The sequence below is a fragment of the Thamnophis sirtalis genome, unplaced genomic scaffold (genome assembly GCF_051295495.1).
Source record: "Thamnophis sirtalis isolate CommonGarterSnake01/CBP01778 unplaced genomic scaffold, rThaSir2_p1.2 scaffold_11, whole genome shotgun sequence".
Lineage (NCBI taxonomy): Eukaryota > Metazoa > Chordata > Lepidosauria > Squamata > Natricidae > Thamnophis > Thamnophis sirtalis.
This window is the reverse complement of record NW_028261391.1, coordinates 43,877,314-43,895,734: the sequence shown is the minus strand read 5'-3', so window position 1 is coordinate 43,895,734 and position 18,421 is coordinate 43,877,314. Positions and strand designations below refer to the sequence as shown.

At 42.6% G+C, this 18,421-nt stretch overlaps 1 protein-coding gene across 1 annotated transcript; it reads right to left on the bottom strand.

Annotated features, from left to right (window-relative positions):
- Positions 1–1,472: 1,472 nt before the first annotated feature.
- Positions 1,473–8,485, bottom strand: GOT1 (glutamic-oxaloacetic transaminase 1). Its single transcript, XM_014052113.2, has 9 exons — positions 8,225–8,485; positions 5,814–5,995; positions 5,043–5,166; positions 4,777–4,889; positions 4,068–4,172; positions 3,723–3,873; positions 3,354–3,519; positions 3,109–3,251; positions 1,473–2,529 (listed from the first exon to the last, which is right to left on the bottom strand). The coding sequence occupies exons 1-9, from the start codon at positions 8,346–8,348 to the stop codon at positions 2,393–2,395; spliced, it is 1,245 nt and encodes a 414-aa protein (XP_013907588.2). The 5' UTR covers positions 8,349–8,485; the 3' UTR covers positions 1,473–2,392.
- Positions 8,486–18,421: the final 9,936 nt, after the last annotated feature.

Here is an 18,421-nt window from a genome sequence, read left to right as displayed (position 1 = left end):
ACCACACCTGATCGCCCGGTTCCATCGTCGATACCCTGATAAACCTATAGAGGATACTGCTAATAGTGCTTTTTGTCTTCCAGAATCCTCTCCACTGGTAAAGGGGCGGCATGTCAGCCCTCAGGCTGCCATCCAGGGGGAACCTGTCCATCACCATGGCCGCTCGGTCATGCTTACACGCCACTAACACTGCCATGTTGATGTTGCTTCTCTGATGTCGATTGAGCCTGTAGCTGCATGTGGCTCTTCTACTCGGGTGCAACTGCCTACTCTGATGTAACTCTTCTACTGGGGTGCAACTGCCTATTCTGATGTAACTCTTTTGCTCACATTCAGCAAACCAGGAAAGAGATTATGATGAGAGTGGGGGTGTGGCTGAGGGTGTGGGTCATGGTGATTGGTGGGTGGGTGTCATCTGGGTGGAGCTGGGTGGGGTAATGGTCTATATAGATGGGTAATGGTGTTAACTTGGTTAGAACTGACTTGGATTTGATTACCTTTGTTTCATTGTCATTTACTGCTGGTTATCACATAGTTTCTTAGATAGAGATAAAAGTTTTTCACCAAACAAACTGAATCTCTGTTTGTATGCAACGTGAATGCCAGAACGTGACAACAACCTTTATCAATTTATTAATCCATAGCAGAAAAAGCATATTTAGCTTTGCACTAGACCCATGATGATGAACCTATGGCACCCGTGCCACAGGTGGCACACAGAGCCTTCTCTTCAGAAACCAACTGCCGCCCCAGTCCAGCTCTACCACACATGCACATGCACCTCCCGCCAGCAAGCTGGTCTTTGGGTCTCTGCCGTGCATCCGCAGGGGTATGTGCATGTGCAGGTGACGCTTGCATTGCATTTTGGGGTTTCACACGCTTTGTGCATTGGGCACCCAAAAGTTTAGCGATCACTGCACTAGACCAAAGAACAAACAAACCACTATGAATTGTACTCTATTATAAAAATCTGGATAGCCATTTGATGGCAGCAAAGAGATTGTTCTTTGCTGCCCTGTAGTGTTCATCTGGGGTTTTGTACCCCAAATCTGGTACCACTACATTATGACTGAGTGTGAATAGGATGTGAAAAGAATCATGACTTTAGACATAGCAGGATGGTGGCAGCCCTACAGAAACCATGGAAGAGTAAACCCGATAAGATAGTGAATAGCCATCTTACACCAAGTTAGGCTTCCTTACAAAAAATACACTTCAGGTAAATCAAAGTATGTTTGGATATAGAGCCTTGTCGGCTCAAAGGAAATCTTAACATATTAATTTACCCATTGAAATAAAGTTTCCTGGTAATTTAGAGAACACAAAAAAGCAAAATAAAAATCTGTTCCTGTCTTTTGTCCTCAAGGTTCTAGGAAGAAGCATAAATTATTTTATGTCAAGCACAGGATTATGATAACTGCTTTAAAAATATAAATGTACATTTAAATTTACATTGGCTTATAAATGGGAGCTACATGAAGAAATATTTATTTATTCTGCATTGAGGGATAAGGTACAATTATGGTTTACAGTCTTAGTTCATGCGAGACTGAAAGCCAGCAGTAATTACAATCTTGCTTCCTGAAAAACCCCACACAGCCCGTAACTGCTAGACTAATTATTTTGGTATCCGCCCCTGGGGCACTGTCCTCTTGCTTCATCAGGCTCCGGTCAGATGGGGTCAGTTACATAAAGTGCAGAATATACACATACAAGGCATCCAGAAATGGTTGTATGCTTCCATTCTAGAAGCAGATGCTATTAATTCTAAATGTGCAAATTGACAGCTCACATATAGAAGGAACACGTTTTAGTTTCAGTCCCACTGACACGTGGATACCTAGACACCTATCAAGAGGCAAGAAGACACTTTCGGGACAATTGCAGTTCCCACTCACTCCTGAGCAACAAAGATAAAGGACAGTGAGACTACCAGCTTGATAAAACGGAAGGAGACAGTTTCTTCAGGCTATTAAAGGTCAGGTCACCCTATTGCATGCAACTGCATGTTAAGTTCTACCTTTTTGTTTTTAATCTCCCAAATCCTAAGACTGATTTGGAATCTAGTAAAGTTAGCAGCTGACAAAATGATTTAGAGGATTCCTTAATTTTTTTTTTGAATGTATACAATTATCAATTTTCCTCCATAATTTTCCATACATATGGAAATGTAACAATATTCTTTCTCTTTCTCATATTCACAATGAGCAATTTCAGGGAGGAAAGGATTTGAAGCATAAAAATGGTAATGGGGAAAAGTTAAGTGGTGCTCTTTGCTCACCTGCCTTGGCTATTCTTGTGCATAAATTTCCCCTAACAGTGATAGCTTGCATCTTAAAACAGTTAAAATACTATGGAAGTGACATATATGCAATGCCCAATTTCAGATTTCCTAGATTTTGGTGACTGCTTCATAGATGGACTTAGCGACATAATCCAGGTTCTTTGTGGTCAAGCCACACATGTTGATACGGCCACTGGACATCAGGTAGATGTGTTTCTCCTTGATCAGATATTGCACTTGCTTAACTGGAAAGGAAAAAGACAAAATGTCAGGAGTTCTCATCAGAAACCTCAAGCAACTTTTGCTACATTTCATATTTGACTTAGAAGGACCCACAAGCTAGGATATAAAAGGCAAGCTGACAAGTCCCCCCCCCCTTTTTTTTGACCATACTCTATGGACCCTTGACTTGGTCAATGAGAAATAAACATGCAGAGAAAATATAGTCAACATCCGCCAAGGGAAACATGACCCTGTTGTGAACTCTTTTTAAAATGGACGACACGACCAGACTAATAGTAGGGGTAGAAGCATCACAATTCATGGTAAAAATATAAAACCTGCCAACCCTTCAAATTAAGCCTGGTTGAGAAACTGATGTCTCAGGGAGAGTCCCTTGTTTCAGAAGGACTGGAAATCCTTTCCAAAACCTTCATTTTTAAGAGCAACAAGGTCAACAGAGGGATGTCACTTGCTCATTCTTTATATTTTCCCAGGAAACAGCACCGCTCCCATGTTCCTTAAGGTCACGTTAAATGCCTATGCAGTTCTTCCTCTTGACATCCTTAATCACCTACCCCATCTACTCGCCCCATTGTACTCACTGTTGAGGCCAGTAAAGCTAAACATGCCAATCTGCTCTGTAATGTGATGCCAAGTGCCTGGTGTACTGAGAGCCTCAAGCCGAGACCGAAGTTCTGCCCGCATCTGCAGGACCCGATCTGCCATTGTCTTCACATTGTCCTTCCTGCCACAGAAAGCAAATGACAAAAATGACTTAAGATTTAATGGCTACTTTTTTGTCACATCGTTCTTACTGCTCAGCAGACAAGTACCGCTCTGTTCTTACCACTCAGCAAAAAGCTCTGGTGTGGTGAGTGTTGTAGCCACAATTCGTGCTCCCTGAGAGGGCGGGTTAGACCAAGTAGTACGGACAATCTTTTCCATCTGTGACAGGGCACGTTTCATGTTATCCGCATCCTTTGCCACAACGGACAGATTTCCCACTCGCTCATCTGAGGAAAAAGGAAGAGTACAACATGAACTGAGAAACCAGCCCTGCTCTTCCCATAATCAGTAGCTCTGTATAACCATCTGCATTCCAAAGGAATTGCCCCAAAATGGCTCATAGTTTAATGTAACATAAACTATGAGCCATAGTTTATGGGGGGGGGACCCAAAATCTGCCAAGTAAGTATCAGATCCCATGAATACTCACTGTACAAGCCAAAATTTTTTGAGAAGGATTGGGCACAGAAGAGTTCAAAGCCCTCCGATACAAAGAAGCGTACAGCCCAAGCATCTCTATCCAGGCAACCTGAGGCAAAGCCTTGGTAGGCAGAGTCAAAGAATGGGAACAGGAACCGGCGCTGTGAGAATGGAAGAGTGAGAGGTGTTAGCTTTAGGCCTGCTCCGTAGTATCCTCAATTGCCTCGTGGGAAATGAATGTTCACCTACTAGCTCTTTGTACTGGGATTCCTTGGCGTCAAGAAGTTAAATGCATGACAATATTTTTGGAACATAAAATGCATTTATCTTCTAATAGTAGCAGAAGAGTCAGTACCTTCATAACAGCAGCAATTTGTTTCCACTGCTCCTGAGTGGGGTCGGTGCCCGTGGGATTATGAGCGCAAGCATGGAGGATGAAGATGGAAAACTCTGGAGCACTCTGGATAAAGAAAGCAAAAGAACTGGATTCAGCTAAAGTTGCTGAAAGTCAAGCATAAACACTGTAGGTTTCCATGTAATCTTGCCGGTTGCATAGCAATATTAACATCTTTCTCATAAGTGGGAAATCTACTAACGCTTATAAAATTTAGAAAATTATTAAGGATTAGGGCCAAAGAAAAACCAAAGCGTATTTTAGCATTTCCCTGCATCAAAATTATTCAGTCCTTTTTTCTTCTGAAATTTACCATAGAATTTTTTGGGGGGGTGATTGATTGGAAGGATGAACAAATAAAATTTAAAAATGCTTCAAAAGTACTATGCACATAGAGTTTCTCCTTCCAGCATTTGGAATTCATACACATAGAAGAGAATCCTGAGTGGAATGAAGCAAGTAAAAGATGATCATCTTTCTGGCAATTGTTCCATTATGTGATTCAGAAACAATTCAGTGTAATAATGCTGCACTAACCTCTAGAATGTGCAACTACTACAAATGATCTGCACAGGAAGGTGCTCTAGGCCATGCTCATTGCCCAGCCTTATCTGGTGTTCTTTTCATATTGCTATCTAATTGCCCCCAACCTGTAGGATATCTGATGCACCTCCAAATCAGAAAGGAATCCTTTAATGTCCAGACCCCTATTTGCCGCATCCCAGTAGCGATAGTTCCTGATGTCATTGAAGCCAGCATCCATAAAGACAGATCTATGGTTTTCTGTGGAAAAAGAAGATGCAACCTAAGTTTGCCTTGTGTGGTCTATATTAAGACAGTAGTGAAGCATCTGGATACATCACTTTGGAGAAATCAGGATTTTTTTTTCTTTTGCTCCACCCCAGATAAAAAATATTAGCAGCTCTCTGCACTTACCCCAGGAAGGATCAGAAATATAGATAGGGGTAGCTGTGTTATTGGTTCCATTATACCACCGTCTCAAAAACTCTGCTCCAATACGGAGAGCTCCAGTGCCGCCCAAGGATTGGACACCTCCCACCTGGAATAGAGGGAAAGATATATTGAGTAGTAAGGTGACCGTTCCTTCCTTTCAAATTGGCAGCCAAATTGCCATAAAAGATCTGATACAATGAGCTCACTGCTCTCCCCAAATGGTTCCATCCAATCAAATTGCACAAATTCTACTTCAAATAGGAGGAACAATATACACACCAGTCTGTCCATCCTTCTTAGCCCCAAATGTTTCTGTTTCTCCAACTTCTTGACTAAATGATTCATAGCAAAAAGGTAAAACTACTTGTTACAACATAGTGCCTTTTTCCAGTGGTGGGATTCAAATAATTTAACAACCGGTTCTCTGCCCTAATGATTTCTTCCAACAACCACTTCACCAAATTGCTCAGAAAGTTAACAACCAGTAGTACTCTCAAAGTGGTGCGAACTGGCTGAATCCCAAAACTGCCTTTCTCTCAAAAATGTGTTTGTAGAATTTATTCTCTAAGATCAACAGAATCATTTCATTTTTAAAAAAATATTGTTATTTCCTTTTTGTTTGGCAGCTGTATGATATTCAGTTGTGTCAAAAAATGTAGCTGGGCTGGGTAGTTGATAAACCAACATTTCACAAACCTTTAAGAGGCCAACAATGATTGGCAACAAAAGTTTCTTTTCCAGCTTCATGCTTACCCTGTTCTCTTTGATGGCTGGGCTATCCTCTCCTAGTGCAATTCGTGAGGAATTGGCACGGAACTCTGGCAAACCCAGAATAGGTAGATATTCATGATTCAAATTGGTATTCTTGGCAATCATCATTTCCACTTTCCGGACAACTGGCAATACCCATGGCTGTCCTTCATTTGTGCGATAAGCTGAAGGAGAGAATAGAATTACCTTAACAAATATAAGGAATAATGATGATGATGATGATGATGATGGGGGGGGGTGAGAGAAAATGCAAGGCACCCTCATTGTAGATTGTTGGTTTTCACTTCAAACCTTTGAAGAATGAAAGACTAATAACATTGCAGGAACAGTTCCACACACTATTTGGAGAGATATTAAAAATAAAATTTTAATTTAAATTAAATTAACATTTTAATCTTCATGAAGACAATTGAATTGTTAGTTTGACTGTTACAAATAAGAGATCTGGGAAGCTCTAAAGTTTATAACTAAATAGGAGCTTTGGGGCAAAAAACTGTAAATCAAAAAGAAATGTCTTGATTGTTACAAACAGATTAAAAACATGAGGATGCACAATGGAGCAAGTAACAACAGTTGAGAAATATTTGAAACATTAGTACAAAGAGAATTAAAGAATTTCCTTTAAAGCAGAAAATTTTTGGAATGGCTTTTTGGCTATTTTACTGTATAATGATCAACAAAAGGATGAAAGAACATGTGTATGTTCAATGCAGGGGCAAAAATTAGTATTTAACAAAGAACTTATCTGTCCATTCAACTTGGACTTTATCTTCTGGTGCAAAGACTCCTTTCCTGTTTCTGCAAGACTCGGGCAGTAATCTCTTAAGGCCCTGCAGTTTGGCTCAACTAGTATTTGGACATCAGCCCAAATCTTCGACAGCTGCACCCCCGTTAGAATATCTGGCACTAGAACTCCACATACCATACTATACCATAACCATAGACACCAAAACCTCTTCCTCTTTTCCCCGTTGCTGGATATTTGTCTGTACCCAGGGAATTCAAAAAGGCTCCATAACATTGCTGATAAGTAGCAGTGCTGAATCATAAAGGAGTCCTGCAAATTTCAGGCTAGAGCTCTATCATGATCACATCTGTATTTAAATCATCTCAAAAGCATAAGCAACACTGTAATCAAAATTCTGTATCTTTCATGATTAACTATAAAGACCCACTTCCAAGTGGCACAGCCAAAATATATTCCTGACAATAAGTGGAACTAAAAAAATAAATGAGCAAAGAAATTTGCATGGAAGATCATGCCAAAATGGTTTTCATCATTAAGAGTCATGGAACTGTTTCTTGAGAATTAGTGCAGGCATTGGGTAGACTAATTTTGGATGTCCTTTATAAAGCAAAGGACACTAATACTTCCCTCTGTGATCACAGCTTGTTACAAAGGTCTTTGGGCAGATCAGACCAGCCCTTACATGCAGGATCCTTTAACTCTAATCAATGCTTAATACTTCTTAATCAAATACTTCTCTGCTAATATTTGTCAGGAAATCCAACATAAATGAAGCCAAAGAAAAGTATGGCACAACAAAGAATGGAAATTACTCTAATCCTCATGAGTCATCAGTTTACTTTGGCTTCTAATTATCTGGATCAATAATTATCTAGCTCCAGTAAACTACAGTTAGAGCCAGTTAGATATAGGAATTGAGACACCTTAACTGGTCCTGTCTTAGATAGAAAAACAGTGTAGTGAAGTGATATTGGGCCAGTCACTCTCAGTCTCTGTCTGTCTGTCTGTCTGTCTCTCTCCATTGGCACTGCTCGTCAGAAGGTCACAAAGGGGAATCACGTGACCCAGGGACAATGCAACCGTCATAAATATGAGTCAGTCGCCAAGAGTCTGAATTTTGATCACGTGACCATGGGGATGCTGCAATGGTCGTTAACTGTGAAAAATGGTCATAAGTGTGCAAAATGGTCATGTCACTTTTTTCAGTGCCGTTGTAACTTTGAACAGTCACTAAATGAACTGTTCCAAGTCGAGGACTACCTGTATTCTATTACTGTACTACTACTTATTTTTCACACAGAAGAGGAATATATCTGCACATGAAAAATAAAGCGCTTCAGGTCACAAAGAGGGGAAATTGTCAAACCAACATAAATGCCTGTTGGGTGTAAAGAACCAGCTGGAGGGAGTTTACCCGTCGTCTCTTAAGGCACATTTTCACTCGGGGCTGAGCTTCCAGAAATGCGGCTGCTAAGAGCGCATCGCCTATATCGGCTGTCTGCTTCATTACAACCGATCGGGAATCCGGAGATTTCCCAGGGCTCAGCGAGGGAACCGAGCCCCGTGGTCGCCTAAAGTGGAATCGCGGCCGGAGGGCAGAAGAGCGGCGGGCGAGCTCTTCTCCTCCCCGCCTTCACTCTCTCACCTCCCACTCCGAGGTTGACCTTGCGAGGATCCTCGTCAGCGCGGAAATCTTCCGTGAGCTGGAAAACCGCCACCGGGGCGGCTTTGGGAACGTCGGCAAAGACAGATCCTGGTACGGGAGCCATGGCGGAGGGGATCCCAAGCAGCAGCAACACCGGCACCACCACCAGCTGCGGCTCCCAACAGTGCAAATCCGCTGCCCGCCTGGAGGAGACTTTCACCTTCACCGGCGGAGGCGGAGAGGGCCGCCCGCCAATCCGTACCTGCCTTGCTCCTCCACCTTGGCAGGCAAGGGCAGGGGCTGACCAATCAGGCCGCGGCTCTCGAGGGCCGGGGTGGGCCGAGCCCGCTCAGCGAATGGCCCGCGACTTCAGTCTGCCGGCCGTCTCCGCGAATCCAATGTTGCAAAGAATTGGAAGTGGGAGGGGCAACCAATCGGCGTCTCCTAAATTGTATAAAAGGAATGATTACGCAACGGTGGGCGGGCGAGGCTGGGTTGCGTTGCGCTGCCTATTGGCGGGCCGGGTGAACGGGAATGACCCGGATGATGGGCTTGGAGGGCTGTTGGGGTTCCTGTGGAGAGGAAGGGGGAGACCCATTTCCATCGGGAGGCCCTCCGAGAGATGGGCGCTAGCTGCCGCTTTTCTCCGGAGAAGAGAACTTTCGTGAGGGAAACGGGGCCAAGGTCACTCAAAAATGCTTTCTTAAGAAAAGGCAACTGGACTGATTTTTTCCCCTTGAGGAAGAAGAACAAAACATTTCGTTTCTCATCCAGGTTCACTTCTGACTATCTGAGCAGAAGGCAAAAAATAGGTTGCAACTCAACTGTCAGTGCCAGCAGTCCTCGCATGGAAAGGCCGTGGGGTCCAACCCTTGTCATGTTTCCGTTTCAACTACATCCATCTCAGCCTAATATAGTGTTTCTCAAACTTGGCGTAAAATTGCTGAGTTTGAGAACCTCTGCATCTAACAGAACAATCTTGGAAATCATAACCCAAATGTCCATTGAAGCAAAATAGTCTTTAACAGCTCCCTAGTAAGGCAGGACATAAAGCAAGATTTGGACATAAGAGTGAACATGAAACGGGGTCAGACTAGAGGATCTCCTGGGGGACCCTTCTATCTCGTTATACATTTTCTAGTCTTGAAGAAGAACAGGAAACTTGAACTCAGGAAATTCAAATGTCAAACTGCAACACCTGCTGTAATAGGCCAAATCAGTTGGGTCTCTCTTGCGAGTCAGATATAGAGCTTAACCACACAAGTCAGTATGAAACTAGTGCTTCCTGCATGCCAATTGCAGCCTAGACATGAAAGGGCAGCACGATATAATCTGCTTAGCCAATAGAAATAAGCTAATGTATTTCCGTGTTAACTGTTTTGAGGAAGTTATAAGAACACGCTTCTCCCTAAGAACCCTACTCAGACATCAGATGTGGGTTTACACGGTCTGACCCTTTTGGCCAAAATAAAGCTTTTTCTTGATCTCGCAGTCCGAATCTCCTGATTTTCTGCAACACTAGAAAATAAACAAAATGCCAATTGAACCTCCAGACAAAGTGTTTCAAGGCAAGGGAGCATCCAATGAAAGGACTGCTTTTGGGATTACATTCTCTTGTGAAGTTACATCATCTGCATTCCTTGTCTGGACCCTTGGCCAGCGGGCAGATTAGACTACAAAGAACCATATGAAATTCTTTGAATGTTGTAATCCCAGATAATTTAATACAATATTACCTAAATCATCCACGTAGCATCCAAACTTAAATGAACATAAATTATTTTATCTGCAAAGAAGCATGTCCTAGCAACCTGAGGAACATTGACATATCAATTCTTTCCCTGCAGAGCAAGTCACTCTGAACAGGGTCACCAGAAAAGAATCTTTCAAATAAATAAGTGTAGAGAAATAAGCATCCTTTGCTGTTTTTAATCACCACAGTGCAGGTCTGAACATGGGCTTGTACCAGGGGTGGTTCCTGCCAGTTCTAACCTCTTCTATAGAAGAGGTTCCACAAATCTACAGTGCCGTTTAGAACTGATTCCAGCTCTCTGCCCCCCGCCCATCTGCACATCATCAAGATGAAGAGCGAGAGGAGGAATTCTGGGAGTTAAAGTCCACAAATCTTAAAGCTGTCAAGTTTGAACACCCCTGGGTTTTTTTTGTAAAGGGTTAGGAGTACAAGGGTCTTGTAACTTGACAACTTTAAGACTTGCGTGCTTCAAATGCCAGAGTTTCTGAGCCAACATTTTGGTTGCTAAGCAAGAGCGTTGTTAAGTGAGTTTCACCACATTTTACAAGTTGGCCATGCCCATCCGGTTACATGGCTGGCAAGCCACTCCCACAAAGCAGGCCACACCTACAGAGGAGGTTCTAAAAAATTTTGAAACCCACCACTGGCTTGTACTTGAGCTTTGTTGTATTCATTCTTCACCTTTTATCTTTGTTGCTCTAGGCATCTCTTCAACTGTTTGATATCCTCGAGCTCATTGTCAAGCCAAGGGTCACCCTGCCATTGCAAGAGGCTTCTCAAGAGCAATTTTGTCTAAAGTACTAGCCATCGACACATTGCAGACAGTGACCAGGCATATGAGAGTTTGGCCCATCAAGTCCCCAATGTGCCCATAAATCTCCTGGATGCATTATATGCAAGAGACTTGCCATGGTCCTAACTGGTCTGCCATGCTTTTGGAAGTCAAGGATGCTAACAATGTGACATTTTCCTGGAATGATCTGACCATGGCATAAGTAATGTCCTATGTCATCTATCCAAAGAAATACAGATCTAATAAGTAACCACCTACATGGCTTGAGGCTGAGAAAACCTAAAACTACCGGTAGCTGATGAGTGCAACAGAGATAATGTAATCCTGAACACATCCGATTTCCATTCCCAGGACATAGCAATTGAACTTCCCCATATTATAAGACTGGATCAGCTCAGATTGGAACTACTTTTTCCCTGATTTCAGTACTGTGGATGCCAGAGAACATGGAACGATATGGCTTTCAGACTCCCAAGCTTATAGCCTACTCCAGCCAAGTCTCTTCACTTAAGGCCTCCAGGTATCCTTTAGGACAGAAATAGTTGTGTATGTATTCTAAGACTGAGATGGCTGAAATCTTATACAGGGCTTCTATACTTAACACTTTCTGTGCTTTCAGGCCTTGCCTATTCCTCCCTAGATATCCTGGCCTTGTTCACTTATCTTGTCCCTCATAGTCCAGTGTTGGCTATTTCATTATGGTTTAGTGATGGGGCTGGACAATGTACCAGGCTATATGCTGTTCATCAGCCTGGTTTTTTTTAACTAGGCCTCAAATATTATGACTGAAAGTAAACTGTTGAATACTGGCAGTGTAATTTTCTCTGGGAATGAACAAATTAAAGAAAATAACCAAATTTTATAACATTTTTAAAAAGCCTCCTTAACTCTCACCACTGGTGGTGAAAAAGGACTAAAACTATCTACTTCTCTTCCTATCATATATCATATCATATCATATAGTATAGCCTTTATTGCACAAAATAAATACAATGAAATTGGTTTTAGCCTCATTGGTGCAATTCATGACAATAAATGCAAACAACATAAATAGTATAAGGAATAACCTTAGGTAATTAGGGGAAAAGAAAAAGAAAGAAAGAAAAGCTAGTGATACGTTTCCACGTGTGCATGGAGTGATTGTGGTTGTATTTAAGAGTATGACAGCCCAAGGATAAAACTTTTTTAAACCTATTTGTTTGGCTGGCTATGCTTTGATGTCTTCTGCCCAATAATAGAAGTGCAGAGACACTGACCAGGGTGTGAATCATCTGAGTATCTTCCTTACTCTGCTAAAGCAGCGAGGCCTGGCAATGTCATCCAGTGGTGTTAGAGGGCAATCAATGGTTACTTGTGCCAAATTGATCACTCTCTGTAGTGCCTTCCTGTCCGCAGCAGTTAAACCAGTGTACCATACTATAATGCAATATGTGAGAACACTTTCTACTGTGGACCAATAGAAAGAGGTCATCAGCCGTTGTTCCACCTGATTTTTTTGCAGGACTCTAAGGAAACGAAGTCTCTGTTGGGCCTTGCCAATCACCGGGGATGTGTTGTTTTTCCAGGTGAGATCTTGACTAATAAGCACTCCCAAGAATTTAAAAGAGGAAACCTTCTCCACACAGCCCCCATCATTATACAGTGGGACAGGTTCCTCTCTGTGCTTCCAGAAATCTAGCACCATCTCCTTTATCTTACTAGTATTTAGATGTAAGTTGTTTTTTGAGCACCATGCAGATACCTTCTGGACTTCTTCCCTGTATGCTGATTTGTCCCCACCAGTTATGAGACCCAGAACCATTATGTCATCTGCAAACTTTATTATGATGTTGGATGGATCAGAGGATATGCAGTCATGTGTATACAGCGAGTACAGGTAGGGGCTGAGCACACAGCCCTGAGGGGAGCCTGTGCTGAGCTTCACCATGGAAGATGTAAAGGACCTAACTTTTACTGTTTATGGATGATCTGTCAGGAAGTCTTTGATCCATTCACAAGTGAGGAGAGGGAAATTCAGGTCAGTCAGCTGTTTAATGAGAATGCCTGGTAAGAGGGTGTTAAAGACCGAGCTATGGTCTATAAAAAGCATTCTGAGATAATTCCCAGATTTCTCAAGGTGGCTCAGTGCAATATATAGAGCAGTGGCGATAGCGTAAAGTGACCAGACGTCCCGCTTTTGGCGGGACAGTCCCGATTATTAATAATTTGTCCTGCGTCCCGTGGCGTTTCAAAAAAGTCCCGCTTTTCACCCGCTCTCCTCTTTTCAAAGCACACATAAAGTAATTAGCAAAGGGCGCAGGACACTTTTCCCTGTTGCTCCCCTCGCTGGAGAGCCAGACGGACACTTTTAAAGGGCGGACGCTGTGTTTCTGGAGTGAGGGTGGTGGCGGTTCCGGTGGCAAATTTAGTAGGAAGATTCTCGCCATGGATGACCAAGGTTGCACCCAGTGCAAGACCACCAAATACAGGAACCCTTCCCTCAGGCTGATGATCAACGTTTGCGGGCATACTCTGTAAGTGTCTCTGGCTTGCAGAGGAGCGATGGAGAAAGGCAGGAGGCTCCGCTGTTAGGGCTTGGAGTCTCCGCAGAAACTGAGGATGGGAAAGCCTGTTTCAAAAACTAACATAGCTCTGGAATAGAGGTCTTCAACGTTGGCAACTTTAAGACTTGTGGTCTTCAACTCCCAGAATTCTCCAGCCTGGCTAGAGAATTCTGGGAGTTGAAGTCCACAAGTTTTAAAGTTGCCAAGTTTGGGGAGCCCTGCTCTAGAGGTTACACACTGAGCATCTCCTTTATTATCTAGAGATGAGGGAGATAGGCTGCAGTGAGAGAAATGCAATTTTGCAGATGTTTAAAGGTGCCCTTGTTTACATGCTAGGAGACCAGGTCATAAGCCGTAGAGGAGTTTTAAGCAATACAGAGGATTTCAGAAGATCTCTGCAATAAAAACATTGAAAGGTGAAGCCGCCAAGCTCCCACCAGCGCCCCTGCCCGTGGCAGTGGCACCACCCCCTTCGCAGTACCTGAGGTGGGCACCGCATTACCCCTGCCCCCTCCTCCTCCGCCGTGCTTTTGAGGAGCCATGAGGCCATGGGAGCCAGTAGGAAGGCGCCAGAGGGGGCGGGAGCAGGAAAAAAAGGCCCCATGGCTTCTCAAAAGCACAGCAGAGGAGGAGACAGCGGCGGCAGGGGTAATGTGGTGCCCAGCTCAGATGCTCCGAGCGGAGGGGGAGGCAGTAGCGGCACTGCCACGGGCAGGGGCGCCAGTGGGAGCTTTGGCGGCTTCACCTCAGCCGCAGCGCCGGGCAGCAAAAATTTTAATCAAGAACACACCGCCCCATCCCCCCAGTCAATGGTGTCCCGCTTTAGCAATTTTAAAATCTGGTCACCATACGATAGCGTCCCTCGTCGACCTGTTGCTTCTATAAGCAAACTGGTGTTGATCGAAATTTGGTGGAAGACAGGACCCGAGGTGTTGTAGGACCAGTCTCTCAAAGCACTATAGACATCAGTGCAATGGGTCTATAGTCATTCAGGCTGTTTATGGCTGCTTTCTTTGGAACTGGGATAATTGTGGCTACTTTCAAGCATGATGGGACTCTAGCCTGTTGCAGGGAGATGTTAAAGATCCTTGTCAGGACCCCTGTTAATAGGTCAGCACAGGTTTTTACCACTTTTCCCAGCACCCCGTCTGGACCTGCAGCTTTGTTGGGATTTACAGCCTTCAGCACAGCTCTCACTTGATGTTCATCCAGGGTGAGTGGCTGGAGGTTAGAGGGCCTTTGGTCTAGAGCAGTGTTTCTCAACCTTGGCCACTTGAATATGTCTGGACTTCAACTCCCAGAATTCCCCAGCCAGCATTCTTTGGCTGGGGAATTCTGGGAATTGAAGTCTAGACATCTTCAAGTAGCCAAGGTTGAGAAACACTGGTCTAGAGCAATAGAGACTGGTCTTTTGACCTCAAAGCAGGCGAAGAAGCTGTTTAACTCCTCCACCAGCAGGGCATTAGCATTGGCTGTTTTTTTCCTATTGCCGTTGTAGTTGGTTAGGTGTTGTAGCCCCTATCACACCTGTCTTGAGTTATTATCTTCCAGATGTTTCTCTAACTTTTATTTGTATTTCTGTTTAGTTGCCTTGATGCCGCTTCTCAAGTTTGCCCTGGCCTCATTGTATTTGTCTTCGTTTCCTGCCTTGAAGGTGGAGTTTTGGACTCTCAGAAGTGATTGTATCTCTGCTGACATCCAGGGTTTACGATTACTGTAAACTCTGATGCACTTATTCACTGTTACATTGTCTGTGCTTGTTTTAATGTAAGAGAGTACGGTGTCAGTGAATTCTTGCAGCTCCAAAGATTCAAATATACTCCACACGGTAGTCTCAAAGCAATTCTGCAACTGGCAGAGTGCTCCCTCTGGCCAGATTTTGACAGTTTTCCTGACTGGCCATATTCTTTTCCTAAGCGGGATATATTTTGGGCACAGTAGCAGAGAGATGTGGTCAGAGGTACCCGGATGGGAGAGGGGGATTGCTTAAGGTGACCAGATGTCCCAATTTTGGCGGGACAGTCACATTTGTCCCGTGTCCCACGGCGTTTTTAAAAAGTCCCGATTTTCTGGCTTCATGTTGAAAGCGCAGTGGATTTGCTTAAGAAATCCTAACCAGGACAAGACAAAAGACACTCTGTCTAAACCCTCTCTATGTCTCAGTACTTTCATTGAAGATATTAAAATGTTAAAGCAAGAAAACGGACCACCACCCCCGCCCCTTTTACTTACTTTTATAAGAAAAGATGACCCAGTATCATAGAGCTCCAGGAAATACTTTGGCTAGAGAAGTAGCGACTGTTCCTTCCTGGGTTTCCCGGAGGGGAGGGGCATGGAGGTTGGAGGTCAGCTCGTGTGGGAAAAATGGTGGCTCCTTGTCATTATCAAGGTTTCTTTGAAAAATATTTCCCTGGGACTAATTTCACCATTTTAATTTGCTCAGTTCTTTGTATTAACATCTACATCATTCTGGGTTGACTTGGAGTGCCTGCCTGCTGGTAAGTGAGCCGGGTTTTTTTCTTTTATTTTTTTAATGTATTTTAAAATAATATTTTATTTATTGTGCATAGGATTTTTTAAAATAGTTTTATTCTGTGTGGATTCTTTTTCTAAATTGTCTTAGACTAGTTAAAAAAAGATTCTATCCAAAATAAATTGAAATAAACCATTTTTAAAAATTCTATGCACAATACTTTGAAATAGCCTTAGCTTTCAAACAGTTCATTTAGTGACCAAAGTTACAATGGCATTGAAAAAAGTGACTGATGACCATTTTTCACACTTAGCTACCATTTTCACACTTAGCAACCGTTGCAGCATCCTCATGGTCACGCGATCAAAATTTTGATGTTTGGCAACAGATTCGTATTTATGATGGTTTCAGTGTCCTGGGGTCATGTAATCGTCTTTTGCGACCTTTTGACAAAGTCAAATGGGGAAACCAGATTCACTTATGTTACTGACTTATCAGCTGCAGTTATTCACTTAAAAACTGTGGCAAGAAAGGTGGTATAATGGGTTTAGTGACCAAAGTTACAATGGCATTGAAAAAAATGACTGATGACCATTTTTCACACTTAACGACAATTTTTCACACTTAGGGACCGTTGCAGTATGATCATGTGATCAATTTTGATGTTTGGCAACAGTTACAATTTATATGTTGAAATAAAAAAAATATTGCAATACTATTTTTGCGTTGTATGAAAATTTTTGTTGCTCCGTATAAAATTTTTAATCAAGCCCCCCCCCCCCAATCAAAGGTGTCCCTCTTTACCAATCTGAAAATCTGGTCACTTTAGGATTGCTCTATATGCCTGTCTTGAGTTTGAGTACATATGGTCTAGAGTGTTCTTACCTCTGATGGTACACAGCACATGTTGCACAAACTTAGGGAGAACAGACTTTAGACAGGCTTGATTAAAATCCTGAGCCATGACAAAAGCTCCCTCAGAGTAAGTTTGCTGCTACCTCTCAATGCCGTCATGTAACTTAGAGAAAGCTGGGCTAACATTTGCATCAGGTGGAATATAAACAGTGGTGATAAACTATAACAGTAATCTCTCTAGGTAAATAAAATGGCCAACAAATGACAGTTAAAAATTCTACATCTGGAGAACAGTGTGTATAAGTAACTCTACTGTTAGTACACCAGTCATTATGTGTGAAAATACAAAGCAAAATACCTTTGCTTTTACCGGAGTTGCTGTTTCTGTTGAAGTGGTATGTGGTGTGTGATGCTGTTAGCTCCACTGACACATGTAGTACAAGTGGATGAAGCCAGGTCTCTTGTGATGATCATCACACAACAGCCACGAATGAGCTTATTCCCTCCCATCCATCGCTCTAGTTCATCAGTTTTGTGGACAAAGGATCTAGAGTTGGTTAGAAAAATGCTTGGTAATGCTGGTCTGTGAGGCTGCTTCCGTAATCAAACTAGCAAACCAGTTCTGCATCCCTGCTTCTGCTTCCACTCTCTTCACTGCCTCCTAGGCCCAACAACAATCCATGGAGAGCCTGCCAGTCTTACTATGTCACTTGGTATATTATGAGACTGCTGGAAGTCACTGGTAATTTCTAGTCGACTAGAAGATCCAATCTTTAGTAACTCCCTGTGGGTATAAACTAGTTTTTACCTACATACTCCACTGTGACACCAGCAGCTCAAAGCCGCAGCGTCTATATGCGCCACCATCTTGGGGGGGGGGATATCATCAGATAACTTCAACAACAACAAAAAGGAAGGTTTTAAAACCTTTTAAAAAATTTATTTTCCCTCATTATAAAAATCTATCTGCCTCCCAAGATAAACTTGGGTGTGAATCAGACTATTGTTTGGCACTCCATCCAATCTTGGTTTCTAATCCATTTCTTGAGCTATTTGACAGGAAAGATGATACGGTATATCCCTTTTGCAAATAATTATGAGTAACTTTCAAGAACTAATTTAAACAACAAGTCTCTTATATCTGATCACATCCTAAATCAAGGCAGTGCTCAATAATTTATTCCAATAAATATTGAATCAATGCATTGTAATGTCTATTTCTGTTTGAACAACAGTATAAAACTCTTTATTTATGATGATTTTCTGCATCCAGTTTCATCCTGAAGATGGATGGAAGATTTTAACCAAACGTTGACAATGTTTGTTTTCCTGGCAGATGTTTTGCATTGCAAGCAAACATTCAGCAGGCACCCCCAACCCCCCTGAAGAAACTAAGCAAGAAAACATCAGCCTCATGCTTTTCAGAAATAGAAAACAGCCTGGCACAAAAAGAAGGAAGAAAGCTTTTCTCCACTTCCTGATTTTTGTTTTGATTCAATTTAAGGCTAAAAATGAGGGTTTGCCGAAATAGAAGTTTATAGAATCCATTTTCAGCCCACTCAGCTTCATTGCTGCTTTGCTTACCTGTCTTTTTCTGGGCATTTTTTATTTCAGTAAAATTTAATTATATAAGAAAAAATATTAAGGGAAGGAAAGACAAAAAAGAAAATCAGTAATTTAAGACTGGAACATTCTGGAAAAGTCTGGCATACTCTGTTCCTTTTTTCACCCCATTTTTGGCATGGTTTGATAGCTTCCAGAAATAAATCGTAAATTGCTT